Source organism: Betta splendens, chromosome 16 (genome assembly GCF_900634795.4).
Source record: "Betta splendens chromosome 16, fBetSpl5.4, whole genome shotgun sequence".
Taxonomy (NCBI): Eukaryota; Metazoa; Chordata; class Actinopteri; order Anabantiformes; family Osphronemidae; genus Betta; species Betta splendens.
Genome location: NC_040896.2, coordinates 5,320,748 through 5,348,216, shown reverse-complemented (window position 1 = coordinate 5,348,216; position 27,469 = coordinate 5,320,748). Strand labels below are relative to the sequence as shown.

Here is a 27,469-nt window from a genome sequence, read left to right as displayed (position 1 = left end):
GGTCAGCAGCTGGGGTTTCACTCTTAGATCTCTCTCATCCATTCATCCCTTCATCATCATGTGCTTCCTCTCTCGACAGGTTCTTTCCTCCTTGCTTGCTTCTGTTTTTATAACTGGGCAGCTGAATTACATCCTCTAAACAAAACATTTCCTCATCGTGCCAACTCTGAACCATGACAAGATCTTGTCTGTGAAATAATTATTGCAAAACCTCATGGCCTGTATGATATTGTGTCCCTCCTCTGTGTGCAGGGGGAGAAGACTGCTTTGAGGTGGACACTAGCTCTGGTGAGATCCGGACCACTGGGCGACCACTGACCCCCAGTAAAGAGTACCTGCTAAGGGTGCAGGTGACGGACGGACAGGGACATAGCGGCCCACCGGCCACTGTGGCCATCCTGGCTGGATACCGGCCTCCACAGTTCACCAGATCTAGCTACAACCTGAACGTCCCAGAAAACACGGCTGTCGGCCAATCGTGAGTCAACGCACCTGTCTAAAGACCTTTTAAATGATGAATAAATGAATCACTCCGTTCTGTCAGTAGTGTGTGTGGCTGAAGTAAAGAGTCCACTGAGGTGATAGGGGCAGAGCTCAGAACCCTTCACAGAAGCTACTGCTCATTATCTTCCGGTTCCCTTAACAGTCATGTGGAGCTTGTAGGTCTGGACACAGATTAGCCAACAACTGCACCTCTACTGAACACTGCTGCTCTGCGTTTAACTAACTGTTCATATACACTGTTGCTCAGATGTGTAAACTGAAGTCGGCACTCGTTTTCAGATGCTGTTGCTACAGTAACGCCCTCATACTGATCCTCAGATGTGAATGTGTGGATATTTCCATCTGGTGCCTATGTTGAAATGCCATGGGGCAAATGACGGACGTTAGACGTTAGACGTTAGATAGAAACCTCCAGCAGAACCAGGCTGAATGTGGGCGGCCATCTGCCTTGACCGGTTGGGGTGAGAGGATAGAGAGAGAGAGAGAAAAACACAGCAACAACAACAAGCAACAACAGAGCACAGGCAAGATGGTTGGACCAGAGACTGGACACAGGATGGTTGAACCAGAGACTGGACACAGGATGGTTGGACCAGAGACTGGACACAGGCTGGATGGTTGGAGTCCAATGATACCTGTAGGTGAGGACAGAGTGGAGGAGAGATAGAGAGCGGGGAAGAAGCACAACTACTGGAGGAAAGTAGAAGGAAACAGAGGAGCTCAGTGTATAAATTAAGTCCCCCAGCAGTCTATGTCTATTGCAGCTTAACTAAGAGATAGTTCCTGTGACTAACAATCATTGCCAGTGATCTGAACCATTTCTAACTATAGGCTTTATCAAAATTAAGGTTTTAAGTCTTAAAGGTAGAGAGTGTGTCAGCTTCTCGAACCTGAAGAGGGAGCTTTTTCCAGAGGAGAGGAGCTTGGTAGCTAAAAGCTCTGCCCCCGTTCTACATTTAAAGACTCTAGGAACCACAAGTACCTGTCTCGCTTCCAGCTGGTTCCTCTCTGCTTTTGGGTCCAACTTTCGATCTTAGCCTGGTCACAACAATCAAAGCTCTAAATGAGGAAACGTCCCTTTACAGTAGTAGCAGTAAAACACAAACATAACAACGACACCATGTTTACAGTACATAATTGTGTATACATACAGTTCAGCACATCTGGATGGATGAGTAGTGTCGTGGCAGACGTTATACAGTAGTGTTTGTAGTAATACCTCTGGATGAAGCGTCCGTGCGTGCGTGCGTGCGTGTGTGTGTGTGTCCCTCAGCCTGCTCTGTAAAGCGTATTGTATTAATATCCCAGTGAGCATCATGTTGTGTCTTGTTGTAGTCAAATGATCCACAGGTTGTGATGCTGGAGTTTGACCAGCTTCCAAGACGCGCAGTAGAGGTGCAGTATAGATGTTTAAATCACCTGTGTTCTGTGAGAACCTTGGAGCAGCTGGCATTGGTACAGCTCTGACCCGGCTTGTCTCCCTCTGCAGCATCGCCTCCGTTCTCGCCGTCTCCTTTCAGAGGAAGTCTCTGTCCTACATGCTGCTGCTGAATCCTGGGAACCTGTTCAGTATCCACCAGGAGAGCGGAGCCCTGAGCCTCACCAGGACGCTCGACTACGAGGGAGGACAGAACCTGCACACGCTGCAGATCAGAGTGTCTGAGAGCGACACTGGCCTCAGTGGTGTGGCAGAGGTACAGACACAGACACACACAGACGCACACAGAGACACAGAAGACGCACACACACACACACACACACACACACACACACACACACACACACACACACACACACACACACACACACACACACACACACACAGATATACACACACATTCTTGTACATATGTTAAAGTGAGGACCTCACTTGACAAAATGACTTCCCTAGCCCCTTACCCTAACCGTAACCATCACAAATAAAAGCAGATGTCTAATCCTTGCTGTAATCCGAACCAAATCTCAATTCTAACCTCAGCCCTAAAATCACATCTTAACCCTCAAACAGGCCTTCAAAGAAGTGAGGACCGCCAAACATGTCCTCACTTTGTCAAAATGTCCTCAATTTGGTAGGAAAATACGTTTTTTGGTTCTCACTTTGATGCAAATACAAGTACACACACACACAGACACACACACACACACACACACACACACACACACACACACACTGTCCTTCCTTCTGTTAAACTGAACCAAATGGATCCATCTGCTTGGGGGTCTGTTCATATCCAGCGGTGCCCAGATGTGCTGAATCTTGTGAATCTTGAACCCAGAGCCTGTTCTCATCAGTTCTCACTTCATTGAAGGCCTGTTTGAGGGATAAGATGTGATTTTAGGGCTGAGGTTAGAGTTGAGTTTTGGTTCTGATGAGATCAAGGGTTAGACATCTGTCTTTAGTTGTGATGGTTAAGGTAAGGGTCTAGGGAAGGCATTATGACAATGGAGGTCCTCACCTTCATGGAAGTGTGTGTGTGTGTGTGTGTGTGTGTGTGTGTGTGTGTGTGTGTGTGTGTGTGTGTGTGTGTGTGTGTGTGTGTGTGTGTGTGTGTGTGTGTGTAATGCAGGTGCTTGTCCATGTAACGGATGAAAACGACTGCACACCAGAGTTCCTGCTGCCCATCTACAGCAGAGACGATGTCTCTGAGGACGTGCCCCCTGGAGTCTCGCTGCTCCAAGGTACCGCTCATCCCAACTCAGCAGGAAACATCCTCAGCCAGGCACACTCATCATGTCTCCTTTCCTCTTTTCCTTGTCTCCTCCTCCTTCCAGTTGTGGCACGGGACTGTGACTCTGGTGTGAACTCTGAGCTCTCGTACTTTGTTCATGGCGGTGACTTCGCCATCTCGCCTGGAGGCGTGGTCAGCCCCGCCCGTCGCCTGGACTACGAGCGGCCCAATCACATCTACGAGTTTGTGGTGATTGCCGTGGATGCAGGGACCCCGCCCCGCACGGGTACCGCATCCATTCGCATCCGGGTTTCTAACAGCAATGACGAGGCTCCTGTCTTCTCCCAGAGCGTGTACGAACTGAGCTTTTGTAACTTCGACAACAAGCATCAGCATCACTGCCCTCTTTCTGTCTGTCTCTGTCTGTCCCTCTCCCTGTCTCCCTCCGTTTGTCTCCCTCTTTTGTAATAATAGTCCTGCTGTTTTCAGTCACTCCTGTGTCTCCCTTACTCTTGCTTCATTTCAGTCTCTGTTTGCGCCCTCCCTTATGGATTTAATGTTTCTGTCTCCATCAGGTACAAAACCTTCCTGAGTGAGGACGCTGGTCCAGACACACTGGTCGCCATTGTCCATGCCAACGACCCAGATGGCGATGCTGTGTCCTACGCCATCACAGGTGGCAATGAGGACAGCAACTTCCTGCTGGACAAGCAAAAGGGTGAGGGTTAAATTTACCACATGCCCAGATGTGTCTCCATGTCCGGTCACAAACATTAACTCCCAGTGAGCAGCACACACACACACACACTGACAGTGACAGCAACAAAAATTCACTATGTGCAAATGTTCATGCTTATGTCTCTGTTGTGTGTACATGGACACACACACACACACACACACACACACACACACACACACATACACACACACAGCCTTTGGCTGCTTGTGACTTTGAAGAGCTGGAGTGTTTTCGCTCCCGCTCTTTTCCGGGTCCATTCATGTTGTGGTTGTTTGTTTGCTGCTAAAGCGATTGTTAGTCATTGGTTTGTTTTCGGCGTGAGCAGCAGTCGCTTGTCTGGTTTGTGAGGCATCACACATTTATGTTGTTGCTATTTTGAACTAGATTATCCCAGCAGGGATGTGGTCACCATTCAGGTTACACTAATACTTTCAGGCAGTGTGAAGCTCTGGGCCGTGGACCCCTCTGTTGACTCCTGGCCTTCGTCTTCGTCCAGTGGAGGAGCTGGATCAGCAACCTGAACGTCTCATCCAGCTGTTCCTGTCTTTGTGCACCAGGCATCATCAAGCTGCGGCAAAGTCCAGCTCCAAGGCTGAGGGGCCCCCAGTACGTGCTCAACGTAACCGCCACGGACGACAACGCGTCCAGGGGCCCACACCCCCTGAGCAGCTCTACCCAGGTCATCGTGGGCATCAATGACGTCAACAACAACAAGCCGCTCTTCCAGGATGTGAGTTTGCTCTCAGCTCCTAACGCTCTGTGTCTCTCTGCTGCGGTCCAAATGACGTCTTATACCGTCTTGACAGTGTCATGACTACAGCCTGAACGCCATCGTCCTGGAGAACCAGCCTCCGGGGACGTTCGTCCTCCGCGTCCAGGCCCAGGACGCCGACATGGGTGTAAATGGAGAGATCCGATACGACATCATGCACAAAGACGGCGTGTCGTCCGGGTTCCTCATCGACCCGGACTCCGGTAGGTTTTGGGTAGATTTTGACATCCCAGCTTCTGCCCCAGGTCACTGTGACATGTGTTTCAGGTGTGATCACCACGGCAATGAGCTTCGACCGCGAGCATCAGAGGGAATTCATGCTGTCAGTGACGGCAACGGATCGGGCTGAGGATCCGCTGATCGGCATCTGTCAGATCAGTGTCGTGATCGCAGACGAGAACGACAACGGGCCGAGGTTCGAGAACAGCCGCTACCAGTGTGAGTAAGAGTACAACTACTACTACCAGTGTTAGTACAACTACTGTACTACTAATAATACTGTACTTGTACTTGTACTTGTAAGAATAATAAGAATAGTACTAATAGTACTAGTACTACTGTACTGAACTACTGAACTGAACTGAACTACTACTGTTACTATTATTAAGATAGTAGAATCGCGTCGCAGATGGCAGCCACGGCTCTCCGCTCTTCAGGACCCTCTACATTTTTGGCGTTTTTAGTGTTTTTAATTTATTTTATGCAGCCACTCATGGTCTCACAGATAAGTTACTCCAGAAAGGCCCTCCTCAGCAAAGAACTTTCGTCTCCTGGAACTTTTCCTACAGTTTTTACAGACTCTGGGATCTTTCTTGGAGGCACAGCGGCTCTCTATTGGAACTTCAGGAAGTGAAGATGAGGGAAGCACTCAGGTGCGCTCGCGGGGCTCGCACACACCACTCCCGTCAATTAACCTGGCTAACGTGCGCTCCCTGGTAAATAAGATGATGCGCTTCTGCTCCTAAACACAAAAAACAAGGACTTGAACAGATCCGCTGCCCTGCGCTTCACTGAAACCTGGCTCAGTGAGAACATCCCTGATGGAGCACTACACCTTCCTGGCTTCTGGCTGTTCCGTTCGGATCGCGTCACAGAGCTTTGCGGGAAAACATGGGGAGGCAGAACCTGCTTCTATTTTAACGAAGGTACAGATGTCACAGTGTTGAAGAAGTTCTGTAGTCCTCACGTGGAGTGCTTCTTTGTCAACTGCCGTCCCTTTTATTCACCACCTGAGTTTGTGTTCGCTCGTTCGGGTCAGCGTTTACATCCCACCTCAGGCCTGTGTAACAGCATTCCAGAACCTGGTTGAGCACATAACGGACGTGGAGAGGAAACATCCAGACCCCCTGCTCATCATAATGGGTGACTTTAACAAGGGAAACCTGAGCCAGAACTCCCCAGATACATGCAGCATGTGAAGTGTTCCACCAGAGACATGAACACACTGAACCACTGCTACACTGTGTCAAAGGACACCTACCGCTCTCTCTGTGCAGCCCTGGGCCTTCGACCACCATCTGCTTCACCTCATCCCAACTTGCAGGCAGAAATCTAAAACCTGTAAACCTGTAGTCAGGACAGTAAAAAGGTGGACAGAGGAGTCCAAACTGGAGCTACAGGGCTGCTTTGACTGTACTGACTGGGAGGTTTTTTAAGCCGCAGAGAGAGGCATCAATGAGCTCACTGACACTGTGACATCATACAGCTTTTGTGAGGACATGTGCGTTCAGACAAAAACTGTATGCACATACAACAATGTTGGGGCAGTGTGAGGGTTGTGGTAGTGCCAAATGATCCTACGCCAGGATCCTGTTTGTAGACTTCAGCTTTGCCTTCAACACAATAGTTCCATCCCTGCTCCATGACAAACTCTCCCAGCTGAATGTGCCTGACTCCATCTGCAACTCCTGAAGTTTGCTGATGACACCACCCTTATCTGCCTCATCTTCGACGGAGATGAGTCAGGAGTGAGATAGCCAGTCTGGTGTCATGGTGCAGCGCTAACAACCTGGAGCTCAATGCTCTGAAGACAGTGGAGATGACAGTGGACTTCAAGAAGGATCCAGCCGCCTTCCCCCTGTCATCCTCTGTGACACCCCAGTGACCTCTGTGGAGTCCTTCCGCTTCCTGGGCACCATCATCAGCCAGGACCTCAAGTGGGAGCAGAACATCAGCTCCATCACTAAGAACTCTAGCAAACGTCTGGCAGACGACCTTAACAAGTTTTACTGCCGGTTTGAAAGGAACCATCTCACACCTCCTGGCTAGACAATAGGCTGCCCCACACCCCCCAACATTCATGCCCTCCCGTCACCAGACCCCCAATCGGCACTGAAGGTTTGTGAAGGAGACGTCTGTCACGTCCTTCAGAGGCAGAAACCCAGAAAGGCTCCGGGACCTGAAAGTGTGTCCCCAACCTGCCTCAGAGTCTGTGCTGACCAGATGGCACAGATCTTCACCCAGATCTTATCCAGTCTCTGCAGCTGTCTACAGTGCCCAACTGTTTCAGACAGTCAATAACCGTTCCCCTCCCCAAGAAGTCTTCCATCACCAGCCTAAACGACTACAGACCTGTCGCCCTGACGTCTGTGGTCATAAAGACGTTTCAGAGGGTGGTGCTGAGGCAACTGAAGGACATCACAGACCCCCTGCTGGACCCCATGTAGTACGCCTAAAGGAAAAACAGGGCAGTGCAGTAAACCTGGGACTGCACCACATCCTGCAGCATCCTGTTCGTAGACTTCAGCTCAGCCTTCAATAAAACCGCTGGAATACTCCACTATAAACTGACCCAGTCTCTGATCCCACGCGCCAGTGGAGCTTCCTGATTGGCAGCAGGCAGCAGGGGAAGCTGGGCAGCATCACATCTGGCACCCGCACCATCAGCACCACAGGCAAAAGTCCTCTCCTCACTGAAGTGAGCCCCCCCACATAGACACTGTCCGCAAAAAGGCCCAGCAGAGGTTGAATGTCCTGAGACAGCTCAGGAAGTTCAACATGCCCCAGGAGCTGCTGACCATGTTCTACACGACCATCATCCTTCCTTCCATTGAGCACCTGTACTGGGCCAGACTCGGGCAGCAAGCATCACTCCTGACCCCACACACTGTCACGTCTACGAGTCACATCCTGCTTTACTGCATTATACTTCCGGTTTCCTGCCACCTCACCTTAGTTTCAGCTTTACTTCCGGTCGTCATTAGTCTCACCTGTTCCATATCAGTAATTATCCTCAGCATTCTTAAGCACCATCAGCCCCAGAACACCTTGCCAGATCGTTGTAAGCCAGACTACACTTTCCAGCAATTAGTTACTCTGTTCATGTGCCGTGACCCTGTTCCGTTTCTGACTCCTGATTCCTGCCGATGATCTGTACTACTGCTTGGATTGCTCTTGGATAACGAACCTGACCGCCCGACTACGAGACAGCCTGCTCCCTCACGGTACCGTAAAACTGCGATCTTCTGTTACCGAACCTCTGCCTGCCCCGGATCCGAACCAGCCTGCCCCACCGGTACCGAAGCCCCGTGATTGACTGTGCATGACCCGGATTGTCTGTGATTCTGAATAAACCGTTTAACCCTACGTTCTACCTGTGGTCTCTGTGCTGTGCATGTGGGTCCGAGCTCTGCCAAAACCTGACAGAACGATCTGGCCAGACATGGACCCAGCCAGCGTAGAGACCCTCCGTGCCACGCTGCTCGCCCAGGGACAGCGACTCAGCGAGCAGGAGGAGAAGACCCATGACGCGCTGCAGAAGCTGGCGGACTGCGCTCTGCGGCAAGAGGCGGCGACGACCAACCTGGCGGAGGCGGTGAGTCGGCTGGCTCAGCATCGGCGAGGAGTCAGTGCGAGATCCATTTTGAGCTGCACGCACCTGCTTTTCCCACGGAGAGATCCCGCGTAGCTTACGCCGTCTCCCACCTGACAGGAGAGGCTGAGGCGTGGGCGACAGCAGAGTGGCAGAACAATTCTCCTTGTGTGGCCACATTCTCCGCCTTCTCAGCGGCGTTAAAGCAGATCTTTCAAGAGATCATCCCGGGCCGCGAGGCGGCTCAGAGACTGGTGAATATCCGACAGGGGAAGAGAACGACCGCCAAATACGCCATTGAGTTCAGGACCCTGGCGGCGGAGGCCGGCTGGGACGCGACGGCTCTAGGGGACGTGTTCATCCGCGGATTATCTCGCCGGGTTAAAGACTGTTTGGCGAGCCGTGATTTACCCAGCGGCCTGGATGAGTTGATAGCACTGGCCATCCGCATCGATCGTCGGCTGGCGAACAGTGAACGTGAGCACCACAACAAGGAGCGGGCGAGGGGACCGCCTCACTACCGGGGACAGAGTCCGAGGAGACCGCCACGGGAGGCGATTGATCCGCCGGGTCAGAGGAGCACGGGAGCACCGCCAAACGCGGAAGAGCCGATGCAGATCGGTCGCACGCGCCTCACCGAGGAGGAGAGACGCAGACGCCGCACCCAACAGCTCTGCATGTACTGTGGACAGGCAGGGCACTTTGCGGCGCGGTGCCCGCTAAAAGACCGGGCTCATCGCTAGCGCGGAGGGTAGCGATGAGCCGGACCATGCTTGGCAGTGCCTCCGCACGATCCCTTCCAACCGTGACCCTGACATGCAATGCTCGTTCCATCCAGCAGGGGGTGCTGATCGACTCGGGCGCGGACGCCAGCCTGATGGACGCAGGGCTGGTCGGTCAGATGGGCATCCAGACGGCGCCATTAGCGTAACCTGTGGAGACGGCGGCGCTGGACGGTCGAAGACTGTGGAGAGTCACACATCACACTGCCCCTGTTTCCATGTCATTTGCTGACGGACATTCAGAGACAATCACATTTTTAGTTGTGGAATCCTGTTATCATCCCATTGTTTTAGGCCACACCTGGTTGAGGAGACACAACCCCACGCTGGATTGGAGGAGTGGGGAGGTGCGCGAGTGGGACCCGGAGTGTCGGCGCACCTGCTTCCAGTCCAACCCTGATCCGGAGGCCTTGCAGAGCGGGCTGGACATGGAAGGGGAAGAGGCGGCTGACCTTAAGGACGTCCCGGACTGCTACCATGACCTGCGCATGGTCTTCAGTAAGGTCAGAGCCACATCCCTGCCCCCGCACCGAAAACATGACTGCGCAATTAATCTGAGGCCAGGTACAGCGCCACCCAAGGGCAGGCTCTTCCATCTGTCACCTAAGGAACGGGCGGCGATGAGGGAGTACCTGGACTCAGCTTTAGCGTCTGGAATCATACAGCCATCCTCGTCCCCCGCCGGAGCAGGATTTTTTTTCGTGAGCAAAAAGGATGGGTCACTGAGACCCTGCATTGACTATCGTGGTCTGAATGATATTACCGTCAGGGACTCTTACCCATTACCCCTCTTGTCCTCTGCCTTCGAGCTGCTGTCTGGTGCCACCTGCTTCACCAAGCTGGACCTCCGCAACGCCTACCACTTGGTGCGGATTCGGGAAGGCGACGAGTGGAAAACGGCCTTCAACACACCCAACGGGCACTACGAGTATCTCGTAATGCCGTTCGGACTCACTAACGCACCAGCCATCTTTCAGGCGTTCGTCAACGAGATACTGGGGCCAATGATCAACAGCTTCGTGTTTGTATATTTAGATGACATACTGATCTTTTCTCGCTCCAAGGAGGAGCACGTCTCTCACGTGCGGCAGGTGCTCAAACGGCTGCTGGAGCATAGACTGTTTGTGAAGGCCGAGAAATGCGAGTTTCATGTGGGGACCGTAGCATTTCTCGGCTTCATCGTTTCACAGGGCCGAATCCAGATTGACCCGGCCAAAACGCGGGCGGTGGAAGAATGGCCAGTGCCGCAGGGACGTCCAGCGGTTTCTGGGCTTCGCCAATTTTTACCGCAAGTTCATCCGGCGGTTCAGTAGCATCGCGGCGCCACTACATGCATTAACATCTGCCAAGTCTTCGTTTCAGTGGACGGCGGACGCAGGAGCCGCTTTCCGACGGCTGAAGGAGAGCTTTACGTCCGCTCCCATTCTGCACATGCCGGACCCAGGAAGACAGTTCATCGTGGAGGTAGACGCCTCCAACACGGGAGTGGGAGCCGTTCTATCACAGCGGGACCCGGCTGGAGGTAGGCTCCACCCGTGTGCTTTTATGTCCCGGAAACTGTCCCCAGCAGAGAGAAATTACAGCATCGGGGACCGAGAGCTGCTGGCGGTCAAAGTGGCCCTTGAAGAATGGAGACATTGGTTGGAGGGAGCCGAACAACCGTTCATGGTGTATACGGACCATAAGAACCTGGAGTACTTGAGGACCGCCAAGCGACTGAATTCACGCCAGGCCAGGTGGGCTCTGTTTTTCAGTCGCTTTAACTTCCATCTTTCGTACCGACCAGGGTCCAAAAACACGAAGCCCGACGCGCTGTCCCGGCTTCACGAGGCACCGGAAGAGGCCACGGAACCAGAGACAATCCTGCCGGCGAAGTGTCTACTGGGGGCGGTTTCATGGCCGGTGGAGCGTCGCGTCAGGGAAGCGGTAAGGGACCTCCAGGTACCGCCAGCATGCCCTCCCAATCGTCTGTTCATCCCACCTGAGCTCCGGGGGGAGGTCATTCAGTAGGCACACGACTCCGCGGTCAGCGGTCATTCAGGTGCCCCTCGGACGACCTTCCGGGTGGGAGAAAGGTTCTGGTGGCCTTCCATGAAGCGGGACGTGTCGGAGTACGTCGCTGCCTGCCCAACCTGTGCCATGGGCAAGGTCTCACACCAGCGGCCAGCCGGGCTGTTACACCCTCTGCCAGTTCCAGGCCGACCCTGGTCACATATTGCACTGGACTTTGTAACCGGTCTTCCCCCATCTCAGGGCAAGACAGCTGTGATGACCGTGGTAGACCGGTTCTCTAGGTGTGTGCACTTTATTCCTCTGCCCAAGCTGCCCACCGCGAAGCAGACAGCCCAGGTCATGTTGGAGCAGGTCTTCCGCCTCCACGGGTTCCCCAGTGACATCGTGTCAGATCGGGGTCCTCAATTTGTCTCCCAGTTCTGGAGGGAGTTCTGCTCGTTGGTGGGGGCTGAAGTCAGCCTGTCATCAGGGTACCATCCGGAGTCCAACGGACAGACTGAACGCGTTAATCAGCAGCTGGAGGTGGGGTTGCGCCTGTTGGCATCTAGGAGTCCGGGCTCCTGGGTACAGAAGCTGGTATGGGTCGAGTTCGCACATAATACTCTGCCGTGCGCTTCGACCGGCCTAACCCCTTTCCAGTGTGCGTATGGTTTTCAGCCTCCCCTATTCCCGGCCCTGGAGGAGGAGGTCCGCGTTCCATCGGCCCATGCATTGGTCCGCAGATGTCGGCAGACTTGGTTGCGAGCCAGGCGGACCATGATGCAGGCTCAGACCCGCTACAAGGCGTCGGCAGACCGTAAGAGGGCTCCAGGACCCAGGTACGAGGTCGGGGACCAGGTCTGGCTCTTGACCAGGGACCTCAAACTGCAGGGCCAACCACGTAAGTTGGCACCGAGATTCATCGGCCCATATACCATCTCCAAGATAAATAACCCCGTGTCGGTGAGGCTTTCACTACCCAGGTCACTGAGGATCCATCCAACGTTCCATATTAGTCGTCTCAAACCGTTCCGCTCCTGTCCCATGGTGCCCCCTCATCAACCACCTCCACCACCTCGGGTGGTGGATGGGTCTCCAGCATACACGGTCCGAGAGCTCCTGGACTGCAGGCGACGTGGCCGGGGGTTCCAGTACCTCGTGGACTGGGAGGGGTACGGCCCTGAGGAACGCTCGTGGGTTCCGGCCAGGGACATCCTGGACAAGTCCCTCATCCGGGAATATCACGCGGCGCATCCCATGCCTCCTGCCCCGGGAGGGGCGCCACGGCCCGCCCAGCCTGCCGCTGGGGGGTCCGGTTCCGGTCCCTCCTCCTAGACCTCCCTCCGCCCACCCTGGCTGGGGGGGGAGGGGTTGCCGTGGGCGCCGTGGTCGCCGCCCTAGGAGGGGGGGTACTGTCACGTCTACGAGTCACATCCTGCTTTACTGCATTATACTTCCGGTTTCCTGCCACCTCACCTTAGTTTCAGCTTTACTTCCGGTCGTCATTAGTCTCACCCGTTCCATATCAGTAATTATCCTCAGCATTCTTAAGCACCATCAGCCCCAGAACACCTTGCCAGATCGTTGTAAGCCAGACTACACTTTCCAGCAATTAGTTACTCTGTTCATGTGCCGTGACCCTGTTCCGTTTCTGACTCCTGATTCCTGCCGACTCCCTGATCTGTACTACTGCTTGGATTGCTCTTGGATAACGAACCTGACCGCCCGACTACGAGACAGCCTGCTCCCTCACGGTACCGTAAAACTGCGATCTTCTGTTACCGAACCTCTGCCTGCCCCGGTTCCGAACCAGCCTGCCCCACCGGTACCGAAGCCCCGTGATTGACTGTGCATGACCCAGATTGTCTGTGATTCTGAATAAACCGTTTAACCCTACGTTCTACCTGTGGTCTCTGTGCTGTGCATGTGGGTCCGAGCTCTGCCAAAACCTGACACACACACTGCACACAAACTGTTTAAACTCCTCCCCTCTGGCAGGCGTCACAGAGCCATAGCCACCAGAACCACCAGAACCAGCAGACACAGAGTGAGCTTCTTCCGCCAGGCTGTTTCTGAGCTGAACTCTACCAGTCACACAATACAATGACTCTTCACAGATACAAACATAAATAACCACTGTTGAATGTGACACAGTAAGCTGCAGTTTATATTCTGTATTTTTTCATTTCTGTAAATAACTATAATTAAAATTTTAAATAATTGTGTCGCATTTTATCACAAGAGGGAACAGAGATAGAGTCAGACCACATTGACTTGGCTATTAAAGTTGTTTCTGATAAGATAAGTCAGACTTTATTCATCCCCTTGGGGAAATTGTTTTGTCTGCATTTAACCCAACACACAAGGAGTAGCAGTGAGCAGCACGCATGGGGCTTTACCCACTGAGCCACCAGGCCACTATTACTGTACTACTACTACTGTACTAATAGTACTACTGTACTACTAGCACTACTAGTACTACTGTATTACTACACATACTACCTGGGTGTGTGTGTCACCTGCTTGGTGGATTATTCGTCTCTGGTCTGTTTGTTTTTTGTTTAGCGTCACATTCTGATTTGGAATCCAGAGAAACCCCAGCATGAGGAGAAGAGGGCTTAGTCCCTCTAATGTGCGGAGGAGGGAGACCTTGACGGCTGCAGCAAGTGGTGTGTGGTGGTGGTAGCCTTAGTAACTGTGGTAGAAGTACTGGAGTTAGCAGCAATAGTAAGCTGTAGGTGCAGGTAGTAGCAGTTACATCTAAGAACTTCACTAGTTCTGAGGAAAAGTACCTGTGGTACAAATCACAGTAAAAAAATACCACTACTGCACCACCAGTACCACCAGTAACACAGCAGCACGGTCCTGATGCATGGTCTCTGTTTGCTGCCAGACTTCCTGCGCGAGGACACTCCAGTGGGAACAAGCTTCCTGCGAGCAGCAGCACATGACGACGACCAGGGCAGCAACGCAGCCATCAGCTACTCCCTGTCCAATCAGACACCGGCGTACCTGCACATCAACCCCAGCACGGGCTGGATTTACGTCAATCACCCCATCTCCCAGGTGAGACACATCATGCTCTCATCGTGTCAGAACACACTTCCTCAAAAGAAATGAGCTGTTCTGAATCCTAGCGAGTTCCAGGAAAATTCAATTCAATTTTATTTATAAAGTGACAAATCACAACAGCGTTATCTCAAGACACTTAAATCTTCAAGGTCTTCAAGGTCAAGAATCTTAGTGATGAAGGGTAAAGGATAAGGGCCTGTAGTTTGCTAGTTCTCCAGGGTCCAGAGTAGGTTTTTTCAATAAAGGTTTAACCACAGCCACCTAATTTTAACAACCTTACTTCCAAACCTGCACCTAGCGTACGCTTATTACAGATACGATTACCATCACTAAAGGAGGCAGAGGATAAGCTAAACATAAAACACACCCCTCGAAAAGAGCAGGGTTCTGCAACCTTGGTCCTCAAGAGTCAGTGTCCTGCTAGTTTTCCAACTCTCCCTGCTAACTGAAACACCTTGATCAGGTGTGTCAATTAGCTGCAGATTGGATAAACAAAGCTGGTCAAGGTAATCAGTATTAGCTGGGGCATGGAGGTTGGAAAACCAGCAGGACAGTGGCTCTCAAGGACCAAGGTTGCAGACCCTTGCAACGGAGGAAGAGAAGGAAGTCATTGCAGGAAGCTAGGGGTTAAGCCAACAGAGATAATAATAATACTTTATTTCTCAAATACAATGTCACAATGAAAATTGTCTGCATTTAACAGGGTTTTAATCTGGGACTCTAAGCCGCGCTCTACTAACTGAGCTACACGGCCAGTAGTTCTCGAGCCCCTGAGGGAGCAAGTGTGAAGTAGGCAGGGATCAAACTGAAAATCTTTGTCCTACCCACTGAGCTAACAGGCCACACTCTAAGACTAGATATCTGTAAAGATTAGCAGGATTTTTAATGAAAAAGAAAGTGCTTGAGTATTACAAGCTTGCTGTGCGACTCCTATCAGATATAAAGCTATATTGTTAAAAAAATAGTTAGGTAAGACTGGAGAGTGAACCACACAGGTGTAACACCCGCAAACCTCAGTAACCAGAAATTACACACAATTTACACACACACACACACACACACACACACACACACACACACACACACACACACACACACACACACACACACCTAATCTAAATTATAACATAATTGGTATCTCCACTCAGGAGCTATAAATCCAATTATTATAATTTGTGCTCCTCGCATACCTGTGTGAGGCTAATCAAACTCAGCCCTTTCTGAAACTAGGTGGTGTTGCTGATTCATTTGGCACTACCACAACCCTCACACTGCCCCAGCATTGTTGTATGTGCGTACAGTTTTTGTCTGAACGCACATGTCCTCACAAAAGCTGTATGATGTCACAGTGTCAGTGAGCTCATGGATGTCTCTCTCTCTCACACACACACACACACACACACACACACACACACACACACACACACACACACTTTTCAAATTAATTCAGTTTAGGTTCCGTTTATTCCTATATCATCTAGAATGTTGAACCCACCAATAAACAACCCAACTCGTCTAGGCTCACCTGCCATCACTGTTTCCTTTGTTTCCTGCGCAGACATCCAGGATCAACCAGCAGATTGTGGCGTCTGATGGCGGCAACCGCAGCAGCACAGTGGAGCTGAGCATCATCATCACCAACATCCACAACCAACCACCGCACTGGGAGCAGCCAGAATACTGGGTCACCGTGCCAGAAAACACAGTGCGAGACACCAAAATAGTGGTGAGTCCAGGTACCGCTGCCGTCTTTGGGTTGAAGTCCAATCACTGTCACTGGCTTTGTCCTCATCTTCTGGCAGGAACAAGCCAAACTGCTGTACTTGGTAGATTTGGTTCAGACGTTTGCTTTTTCTGACGTGAAACATTTTGAGTCAGTGCTGTTTCAGTGTACAGCCACACGTGTTGAGGTCAGTCACCTAACAGTGGGAGCGATACAGTGCATATCTGGTTCACCTGGTTCTGACCCAGTTGCAGACACAGATCAGCTCAGCTTGTATAGACTAAATAAGGTGGAATTGCTTCAGCAGCATTTCTGCTCCTATAAGGCTGATATCTCCTAAAACACGCCATGCAACGTGTCCTTGTGTCGCTCTCAGGTGACTGTGTCTCCCAACACAAGGCAGCAGGCCATAGACCTCCCATTCCCATGAATGAGAATAAGTGAATGGTGTGGGTGTGCAGGGCCGGCTTTGGGCGGTGAGTAGAGGGCACAAAATCATGATCTCGCCTAGAGCGCCAACTTGGCCACCCCACACCCTGTGGGTGTGCGCATGTATCTGAGTATCTGAAAGTGCATGGGTTCACGTATGATTGAGTAGTTGTTGGAATTGTGTTGAATTTGAACAGTGTGTGTGTGTATGCGTGTGGTGTGGTTGGTTTGTTGGGGGTCCCGTTTTCCACCCAGGGTACGTGGATCCGCTGCCTGGTTGGTCTCTTTTTTTTTTTTTTTGTTCTGTCCAGCAGTCTGACAAGCAGCATATCTTACGCTGAATGCCATATTGTGATGGGCAGCTTTGCTTTAACAAGAGGGGTATATATAAAATATATATACTCTTCTTGATTTATGGTTTATTTAATGGTTTATTTAGCTAATCCCAAATATGTGTGATGTTGCTGTGTTGGTGGACAGGTTTCTGCTTAGGGTGTGTACGCGGGACGGGGGGTGCAACCAGCTGCTGAAACCAAGCAAATCTGTTAAGTAAACAATCGGTGCAAAATAAATAAGCAGGGATGTACCTAGGCTAACACATTCATAACTAAACAACTGTTGTACTGTGGTTTACCTAATACCAATATTGGCGTTAAGGTATGTGCACTATTCATACAAACATATACATATCATATACATACACATATGCATTGTTATACATATCCTATACTACATGTACTTAATAAAAGTCATGACATACAACACCACAATTTCCATATTCATACATTATTGATATTGGTAGTGATAAGTATCAGTAATACTTGTAAGTACCCGGACCGCCTGTGATTCTGTAATAAGCTGTTAAACCCTACCATCTGCACAGGTCGCTGTGCTGTGCATGTGGGTCTCTTCTCTGCCGATTCCTGACAGAAAAATCTGGCCAGACTTGGACCCAGCCAGCGCTAACCTGCACCCAGGTCTGTTACGAGTTTTTTTTTTTCTCTCTGTTCGTCGGCTCCGCGCCTAACCACGCACCGAAGCGATGGAATTTATTCCACCGAGCGCCCAGTCTTACTGCCCAGCTCCGAGTTGTCAAACTAGCTATCGAGATACTGGAGGATGAGCCCTGGTGGCGTGAGTACCCCGGAGTGCAGGCGTTCTCTGATGGACTCCGGCTAATGCGGAGGGACTTGACACGCGCACTGCGCGCATCGTCTGGTCGCGTCTCCGCCGCCGCTCCTGTCGCCGCTCCCGTCGCCACTCCCGTCGCCGCTCCCGCGGTTCAAGTTTCTGTTCCTGTCGCCGCTCCGGCGGTCCGCGTCTCCACTCCTGTCGCGGCTTCAGCAGATCCTGTTCCCGTTCCTGTCACCGCTCCGGCGGTTTGCGTCTCCACTCCTGTCGCCATTCCGGCGGTGCACGCTCCGGTCACCGCTCCAGCGCCTCAGACGACGGTCAGCCGCAGGCGCCCCAGACGTCGTCGGCGAGGGCACGGTTCCGGGGTCCAGGGCCCAGAGACCTCGGTCGCGGTGACCGAGCAGCTCTCCTCTCCGGCAGAGAATTCCCTCGGTTCCCCTACTGACTGTGTCGTGTCAATTGCAAGCATCTCCGATAGCGTCACTCAACGAATTCACCTCCACTGTTCTCCCCCGGTTGCGTTCCTCTTCGCTCATCTGATGGACACGGCCAATTCAGCAGCAGACCCGGGCACAAGGGACCGACTGTTTGAGGAGGCAGCTGCCCTCATTCTGAGGGAACCTGCCCTGCGTGCGGCTCTGCAACTCCCAGGCCTGCAACCAGCAGCCACGCCTGATCCCACGTCTCAGTCAGGTCAGGCAAGCCACGCTCAGTCTCTAGCCCTAGTTCAGCCATGCTCTGTTCAGACTCCAGTCGCAGTTCAGTCGTGCCCCGCTCAGGTTCCAGCTCAGCCTTGCCATGCTCAGGTTCCAGCTCAGCCTTGTCATGCTCAGGTTCCAGTCCCAGTCCAGTCAAGCCCAGTCCAGGCCCCAGCTGGCTCCTGTGAGGAGCCTGAGAGCAGCGCCGCCGGCTCCTGTGAGGACGCCGTTCCTGTTCCTGTCGGCCAAGTAGAGGCCGTTCCAGTTCCTGTTCCTGTCGGCCAAGTAGAGACCGTTCCAGTTCCTGTTCCCGTCGGCCAAGTAGAGGCCGTTCCAGCTCCTGTTCTCGTCGGCCAAGTAGAGGCCGTTCCAAGTCCTGTCCCTGTCGGCCAGGTTGAGGCCGTTCCAGTTCCTGTCCCTGTCGGCCAGGTTGAGGCCGTTCCTGTTCCTGTCTGCCATGTAGAGGCCGCTCCTGTCGGCCAGGTAGAGGTCGTTCCTGTCGGCCATGTAGAAGCCGTCGATGTTCCAGTCGGCTCCTGCGAGAACGCCGTTCTAGCCCCCGTTCCTGTCAGCCTCGGAGTGGCAGTTCCCGCCGACCTCCAGGAGGAGGTCTCGCCAGCTGGAGTTGCTGCCGCGGTCCACGCCGACCTCCAGGAGGAGGTCGCGCCAGCTGGAGTTGCTGCCGCGGTTCCCGCTGACCTCCAGGAGGAGGTCGCGCCTGCTGCAGCTCCTGCTGACCTCCAGGAGGAGGTCGCGCCTGCTGCAGCTCCTGTGGACCTCCAGGAGGAGGTTGCGCCTGCTACAGCTCCTGCGGACCTCCAGGAGGAGGTCGCGCCTGCTGCAGTTCCCGCCGACCTCCAGGAGGAGGTCGCGCCAGCTGGAGTTGCTGCCGCGGTCCACGCCGACCTCCAGGAGGAGGTCGCGCCAGCTGGAGTTGCTGCCGCGGTTCCCGCCGACCTCCAGGAGGAGGTCGCGCCTGCTGCAGCTCCTGCGGACCTCCAGGAGGAGGTCGCGCCTGCTGCAGCTCCTGCGGACCTCCAGGAGGAGGTCGCGCCTGCTGCAGCTCCTGCGGACCTCCAGGAGGAGGTCGCGCCTGCTCGGTTCCTGGTGGTCCGGCGCCGACCGCGTCTGCATCTGTTCCTGGTGGTCCGGCGCCAACCGCGTCTGCATCGGTTCCTGGTGGTCCGGTGCCGACCACGTCTCCACGTCTGTTCCCGCCTCATCTGCTGGACGGGTGGCCTCGCCCTCGGCGCCTCCTGCTGGTTGGATGGCGCTGCCTCCTTCGGCGCCGTCCGCCTCGACTCCGCCACCGCCACGGCCGTCCGCCTGGGGTGAGCCCCCTCCTGCCACGGCGATGGCGATGGCGAAGCCTCTTCCGCCGTCGCCCACCACGATCCTGGGACTCCCTTGCTGCCACCCTCCAAAAGAGGGGGGTGTCTGGGCCCATGGGGCCGTTGGGGATGAACTCGGGGGGGGTTCGGTCCCTCCTCCGGTGACCACCCTCCGCCCGCCCTGGTTTGGGGGGGGGGGGGCTTCCGTGGGCGCCGTGGAAGACGCCCTAGAGGGAGGGGTACTGTCAGGTTTTCGTTCTTGGTTTTATTTTGAAAGGACTTTTCTGTTTTTGATTCCAGTTCCCGGTTTTATTTTGTAAGCACTTCCGTTTCTGGTCACACCACAGCAGTCCCCGCTTCACTCCCGGTCCTCATTACACACACCTGTTTTATATCAGTAATCAGCTTCCTGCATTTAACCACCACCTGTCGCCTTAGTTCTTTGCCAGATCGTCGTACGTATGCCAGACATCCATTCCCAGCACTTAGTTATCCTGTTCGTGTGTTTTGATCCTGCTCTGTTTTTGATTTCTGATTCTCGCCTGCTCCTTGATCTGTACTGTTGCTTGGATAGCTCTGGATTAACGAACCTGACTGCCCGACTACGAGACAGCCTACTCCCTTACGGTACTGTAAACTGTGATCTTCCGTTACCGAATCTCTGCCTGTCCCTGAATCTGAACCAGCCTGCTCCACCGGTACCGTAGCCCCGTGATTGACTGTGTACGACCCGGACCGCCTGTGATTCTGTAATAAGCTGTTAAACCCTACCATCTGCCTGAGGTCGCTGTGCTGTGCATGTGGGTCCTTTCTCTGCCGATTCCTGACAACCCCTAGTCCACCACCCCTACACGAGCGGAGCGGGGCCTACCCCATCGGCCCGACCTCATCCCCTGGCACCACACCGGGCCTGCAGCACAAGGCCAGCAATTGGTGGGGGTCAGCAGAAAAGAGACCAGCCAGGCAGACGATCAACGTACCATGGGTGGAAAACCGGACCCCTCACACTCTAACCGCACCACACGCATACAAACTCACACAAACACAGACGCATACACCCACCCACACGTACAACACACATCATCACATCAACACACATACACCATAAACTCTGTCTAGTCAATCCTACGTGAACCAATGCACTCTCAAATACGTTCTCGCACCCACACCATTCGCTTGATCACATTCGTGGGGAGGGTAGGTCTCCGGCCTGCCGTCCATGTGGCCCCAGGCAGGGACCGCAGCTCCTACCGAGCCCCGCCCAACTCCCCCAACCCGGGAGAGGGAGAGGACAGCGGAAAAGGCACCCCAGAACCCTGCAACCCAGCTTTGACGTGAGTGTGTGGAACTAAAGTGCACTGAAGGTGGGTCACACCTCCAGGAGCACGCCCACTGGCTGACGGTGTGTCCCCCGGACAGTGCCCCCCCTCACCCTAAATGTCTTTTTGCAGTTAAAACTGGGTGGTAATCTCTCCACCAGGGCCAGTGGGCGAGGCCACAACTGGCCTCAGCCCCAGGCCCCAGTGAAAGAGCCCACCCCTGGCCCTAAATGTATGTGTATGTGGCTAAGTATGAGGAACTTTGGGAGATCGCCAATTCTCCGAGGGGGTCCAGCAGACAGAGCCATCAATGTCAAGGCTCCGTCCACTGGCCCCCATGACTAATATATGACTAATGCAATTAAAATGCACAGCATCCCACTTGGGAGGGACAGAACCACTCCCCGGTAGCTCCGGTCCCTCCATAAGCAGGACGCCCCTTGCAGACCTAAGTGGATGAATGTGGAGAAATGTAGTTGGGAAGCAGAGCACCAGGGTCCGCAGAGCCAGGTTCCCGACTGGCTCTGCTACCCATCCCACCGCCCCCCACAACCCCCAGCCAGGAAGAGACAGCCGAGACCCAGGGACCGCAGTACTACTGCCCAGGCACCACACGCAGCACAGCCAGAGCCATCCTCACCCTTCTTTCACACTTACCAGAGGACGTCGGACCGCTAGGGCAGGCAGCGCCCCACCCGAGCAGGGGCAGCGCCCCAGGGGAGAGACACCCCTCCGGGCACAGGCAGGCACCCCCGGAGGGTCACCCAGGTCTCCAACCCCAGGGCCGCCCCCTGCACACCGGCAGGGAGGCCCGCCTCCGCTCCACGGAGACAGGCACCGCCAACCCTCAAAATGGCCCTACTCCGGCACAGGACTGCCGGTCTCAGCAGCCACCACACCCCCGCCGCAGGGGACCCATGCGGCCAGCCCAGAATCCACCAGTCCCGTTGTCCCGGTTCCTTAGGTAAGCAGGCACCCCCAACCACCAGTCTCCCCCCCACCACTGTGCCAGACATGACGCAGCACCCGAGCTCCACGCATCCTTACCTGGAAATGGAATCAATCAGAGTATAGTTTTGGTCATTGATTTGATGAAGCTGTGTCTAAGGTGGTATAATCTAACAAGCTGTTCAGGTACTGAGTAATGCTTAATTTGTTTTAGTTTTCCAGTTCATAAGGATGATTTTCTTTGCGACACAGAGGGCAGAAAGAAGTGTGTGTGATGAGTTTGTCTCTAGATCAAGCCCACTTAGATCTCCTAGAAGACAAAGTGTAGGGGACAACATACAGTATAATGTGTAATTAGTGGTGATGTTGAGATCAGCTTCCCATTTAGAGATGGGAAGGCTCACTGTCTGATCTACATTGGAAATTAAGATATAGATTTTGGATACTGTCCTTTTCCCTGAAATATCAATAAATCGCTCTATTACTGGTGGTGGTTGCATGTGGATGGGAGTATTCTTACTTTTTGCATTAAGTATTGACTTTAGTTGTTGGTATTCTAAGAAATTGGCACTAGTGATTTCATAGTGGGACACTAATTCTTCAAAAGAGGTGAACTTGTCTCTTGTGAAAACATATTTCAGATGTGTTATCCCTTTGATATGCCAAGTTGGAAAGTGTATTGCCTTTTTGTTTTGTATGATGTCTGGATTGTTCCAGAGAGGTGTGTTTTGGCAAAGAGTAAGCGAAGACGGATTAATTTTAAGAAAATCCCACCAGGCTGTCAGAGATGCTTTTATGCTAATGCTCTGGTAACAGCTATGATGTTTGATTTTGGTGCTGATAAAGGGCAGATCTGCAACTTTAATATTTCCACAAAATGTTTGTTCAGTGTCTATCCAGGAGGAGTCTGCTGGTATGGGTTTTATCCATTTGTGGACATGGTTCAGTCTATTGGCAAGAAAATAGTGGTGGAAGTTAGGTAGTTCTAGGCTGCCGCAGCATCTGGATTTTTTAAGAGTTTTTAAACTAATTCATGGTGGCTTGGTTTTCCACAAGAACTGTAAGATGTAGAAGTCTAATATCTTAAACCACGCCTGGGCTGGCTGAGTTGGAATCATTGAGAATATGTAATTAATTTTTGGCAGGATCATAATTTTTATGGTGGCAATTCTTCCCATAAGTGAAATGGGTAAGGACTGCCATCTTTTGAGGTTGGCTTCTATTTGTTTTAATAATGGATTTTAGTTTAGAGCAATAAGCTCTGATAGCCTAGACGACAATTCAATGCCCAAGTATTTAATGTTCTCTGAATGGAGTGTGGTAAAAGAGATGTTAGTCACCCTAAAGTTAAGTGGTAGCACTATAGATTTGGTCCAGTTAATAGAGTATTCTGAAAGTCCTGAGAATTCATCTATGAGGCTGATAGTTGTAGGAAGAGACGTCTGTGGCTCCAGGAGGTGGGTGGTCTCTCTTCTGCCGGCACTCACCACCTTGTGTTGGGAGCCCGATGTGGTGGACATGGTCGGATCAATGGGGTGGGCCCTGCTCCGCTCGTGTGGGGGTGGTGGACTGGGGGTGAACCCCACTCTGGGCGCAGGGGCATTTCTTGGGGGGCTCCCTACGGACCATGGGTCCTCGGGCTCCACTCTCTTAGGCCAACCCTCCCATTGGGGGGAGTGTTTGCCCCTGGTTCTCATGGAGCGGACAGCGTTGACCCACGGTGGTCCATTCTGATTTACTCTTTTTTATTTTTGTTGTGCTTATTTACATTTACATTTATATTTGTATTTTGTTTTTCGTTTTTTGCCTCTGATTTATTTGGTTTCAGCAGCTGATCCACACACACACGCACGATTAGGAGTTTAAGGGGAGTATATATATTATTTATATACTCCTCTTGAAAAAACCAAACTGTCCATCACAATATGACATTCACCCTAAAACATGCTGCTTGTTCAACTGAATGGAAAAAAAGATAGAAATGTGTGTCTTAACTTAGCTGCCGGATGTGCAGGATAACACCCGCTCACACAAGCGTCCAACATGTTTTTTAACAAAGAAAATCATCAATGCTTTAAAGGAGTCATATCATGCTTTTCATTCTAAAAAATATTAGACTTTAATGTCTCAGTAAGGTCTCTGTAAATTTTCATCCCATAAAACCCTTTAGATCGTCCACACTGCCCCTGTCAATGTGTGGTTCTCACTCCCCATCAGCAAACGCTGTGTTTTCTGGGCGTGTCGCAAGCGAAGCTGCTCACCACACCTCTGTGCGGAAGCGCATACCTTTTTTGTTGTTGTTTTTTTTTTTAAATTGGCTCCATGGATACGAGCCACCGCACGGTTAGGATACAATAGGTGGCAGTAGTGCGACATTGAGAATGCAATCCACCGCAATCCTCCACAGAAGAAGAAGACCCACTACAGAACTGCACAACATTAGCCAGCTGATTCGTAGCGTAGTAGAACCATACGTCTACGATCCCGAATCTGACCCTGAAGCTGAAGAGGAGGCTGTTGAAGTCACCACATTTCGGCTGATGCAAGATGTGTCTCATTGGTAATGTCGCATTTACTTCAATTTAATTGATTTATGTAATTTGCAAAGCAACTAGCGGTTGCTAATGCTTATGCTAAATGGCGTGTGCAGCTTCAATATTCACAACACGACTTACCTGGAAAACTCTCGTTAATAGAAAACACTACTTTAGCTTACATTATACAAATAAATAAGTTTGAGAGCATAGCTGAAATAATATAAATACATTTTACATTTACACATTTCACTGTTTTTGTCTTACTTGTGCTGCTGCTCTGACAATTTTATTTAAAAAATGTGCATTAATATTTAGAGCAATCACTGCATGACCTACCTGGGAACAAAAAGCATTGGTTCAAATTATATATTGACCTAACGTATTTTTACTGCTTTTAATTATGTTTTTTGTCATTCATAATAAATTTGACAGTAATATGTCTCTGTATCTAAAGTTGTTACAGGTATCTAGTCTACAGAGGCTAGTGAGCTGGTGCTAAGGATTCCTGGGGTGAAGAATCTGAGTTGCCATCTCTTCATGCTTGGGTTGTAGATGAAGGCAGTTTCCTGATGGATAAAACACTAAAACACTCATAGTATGATTGATGTAGACCACCTGTAGAATAACTCCTTTACAGTTTGAGTAAAAATGTGTTTTTTGTGAGTGCAACACTCTAAGAATTTTTTTAACTTTATTTATATATAATTTATATGCGTTTTATTTATGGCCGCTTCAACTTTATAGCTTACCATATTAGAAAGAGAAAAACATGTAATTTCAATACTATGATTTCCTAAATAAAAGTGTTTTCCCTTCAGAAACAGAGTTCAGTGAAATACATAATAGTTAAAGCCAACTTTATTGTAAACCAAAAAAATACACCACTACTCCAAAGCTAGAACAAACTGTTACCTTCACACTCCAGTGTGCAATGTATAGGTTACTGAGTTAAATAAGAAGTCTGGGGGTTTGAGGACGAAGGAGAAGCTTTTGCAGGGCCTTGCAGACGAAATGCATTAAAAGTAGGGTAAACAGGGAGATGTGGTGATCCTTGTTCTCATCACTATTTGGAAGACTGAGCGGAAGCAGTCCTCTACCAGATGGAAGCTGTGGCTGTCCTCACCATCACCTCATCAAAACAAAAGGTAGTGCAATCAGAATTGTAGATTAGTGAAATGTTAATTATTATGTAGGTCAAAACCTTCTCTAATGTAAGAACACACAATACCAGACAAAAAATTAAACCAAACAAGAGGACAGGCCTGTCTGTGCTAAAACAACAGATAAACAGTTGTTACAATTCAAATATAAAATCTAAACAGTATATACCAATTAAAATCTTCTATTACCTATCTTACTGTTGGTACATACAAACTTACATACCTTCACTCCTGAGCTGGGCAGCAGATGTCCGTGTACCAACAGTCTGCAGTGATTTCTCTGTTTGACAGCCTCCTTGCATGTGGGCAACTGGGATTTGCCCTCCTACAGTATAGAAAAGACTGTTACATTTACTGTAAATTGTATTGGTCCTACAAATATAATGGCTATGGTATAAGCTATCGGTAACTGACCAGATAAGCAGCAGGTATTGTAGAGATGTGACTGATTAGAAACTAAGCTTGAAACACAACACAGTAATCATTCCAACTAATCATGTTAGAATTTGATAGAACAATGACATAACCCCAAATCACAAGTTGATTTAGGCTGGACAGGACGGGGTAATAACAAACACAACCGCGTTCATCTGCAGGTTCTTTTTGTAGCGATCGACCAGCTGTAGCTCTAAAGTGCAAAGGCTAAAAGGCATGCTAACGGCTAACGCAACACAAACAGGAGCGGCAGCACGTCAACAGGACAAAAGCTCGATCCACCGCTTCCTGCCTGTCGCCGATCGAAGGCCCATCGCTATTAGCTGTTCCCCACACAGGTGTGTGGTTGCACCAACTCAGAGTAGCACATTTGAAAGGGACAAAGGCTCGGTTGACTCACTGTAGCCGTTAGCGACGCTAGCGATTAGCTTGTCTCACATGTGGGTTACTGCATTTTAAACAGACCCAACTAACATATTTAGATATCACAAGTATCAAGCACAAACTTATTACAGCGAGCTAGATCCACCGCTTCCTGTCTGTCGCCGCTGGAAGGGCGATAAAGATCAGCTGTTCCCCGCAGGTGTATGTGATTACAGAAAAAGGACAGACGCTAGACCCACCGCTCCCTGCCTGTAGCCGCTCGATGCCGATAGTCATTAGCTTTTCTCCACACAGGTGTGTGGCTGCAGGAGCCCACATGAGCACATTTGAAGGGGACAAAGGCTCGGTCGACTGACTGTAGCCGTTAGCATAGCTAGCTAGTAACTTGCCTCACACATAGGTTACTACATTTTAAACGGACAAACTAACATTTTAAAACATTATAAATATCAAGCATGTACTTACTTCAGTGAGTGGATGACGGACTTTAGGAATAGGTCCTTTTTTTCCAACAGGAGCCGTGAAACAAATCCAGCATTGTACGCACCCTCGTTTGAAATGCACATACGTATAAATGCTGAGGCAGTGTTTCTGGCACCGGTCCATTAAAAATAAAAGTGACCCACAAATCCTCACTTGTTGATCCCTTGGTAAAGTGAAGAGACTTTGGTGTTGGTTAGAACACCTAAGAACCGAACTATTTCTATGGGAGGACTTGGGCGCTGCCGTGCTGGTCTGTTCACGGTGAGTGAGAGGGGGGAAATGGCGGAAGTCCAGTTTTGGTTCGGGATCATTGTGGGGGTGGTGGTTCAGGATTTGCAAGGAGAACTTTCAACCAGTGTGACGACAACTGGGACACGGCCTCAGAGTAGGTCGTGGCTGTTTTCATTGGATGAGAAAATTTACGTTTTCAAAATGTGAAAAAAGCAGGAAATGCATTTCTACCGTGCTCAGTGTGTGTATGTGTGACCCATAGAGTCATAGGGACGCTCCAAAATGTCTAAAAAGTGGATTTTGCATGATATGGGCC

General features: G+C 51.1%; 2 protein-coding genes and 1 long non-coding RNA gene across 3 annotated transcripts in view; 2 read left to right on the top strand and 1 right to left on the bottom strand.

The window, feature by feature from the left end:
• si:dkey-22o22.2 (neural-cadherin) overlaps positions 1 to 27,469 on the top strand; it is an 83,254-nt gene that overhangs the window by 28,353 nt on the left and 27,432 nt on the right. The window contains 10 exon segments of the mRNA XM_029128538.3: positions 253 to 478; positions 1,994 to 2,198; positions 3,072 to 3,183; positions 3,277 to 3,526; positions 3,749 to 3,891; positions 4,470 to 4,642; positions 4,719 to 4,887; positions 4,952 to 5,122; positions 14,163 to 14,335; positions 15,900 to 16,067. Of these exon segments, the coding sequence (XP_028984371.1) occupies positions 253 to 478; positions 1,994 to 2,198; positions 3,072 to 3,183; positions 3,277 to 3,526; positions 3,749 to 3,891; positions 4,470 to 4,642; positions 4,719 to 4,887; positions 4,952 to 5,122; positions 14,163 to 14,335; positions 15,900 to 16,067 (1,790 nt within the window).
• On the top strand, positions 16,098 to 25,834 carry LOC129603122 (calphotin-like). Its single transcript, XM_055503026.1, has 2 exons — positions 16,098 to 24,483; positions 24,915 to 25,834. The coding sequence occupies exon 1, from the start codon at positions 17,672 to 17,674 to the stop codon at positions 19,658 to 19,660; it is 1,989 nt and encodes a 662-aa protein (XP_055359001.1). The 5' UTR covers positions 16,098 to 17,671; the 3' UTR covers positions 19,661 to 24,483; positions 24,915 to 25,834.
• LOC129603123 (uncharacterized) lies at positions 25,499 to 27,443 on the bottom strand. The gene is made up of 2 exons (XR_008692762.1): positions 26,905 to 27,443; positions 25,499 to 25,945 (listed from the first exon to the last, which is right to left on the bottom strand). It is a non-coding gene; the product is annotated as an uncharacterized LOC129603123 (long non-coding RNA).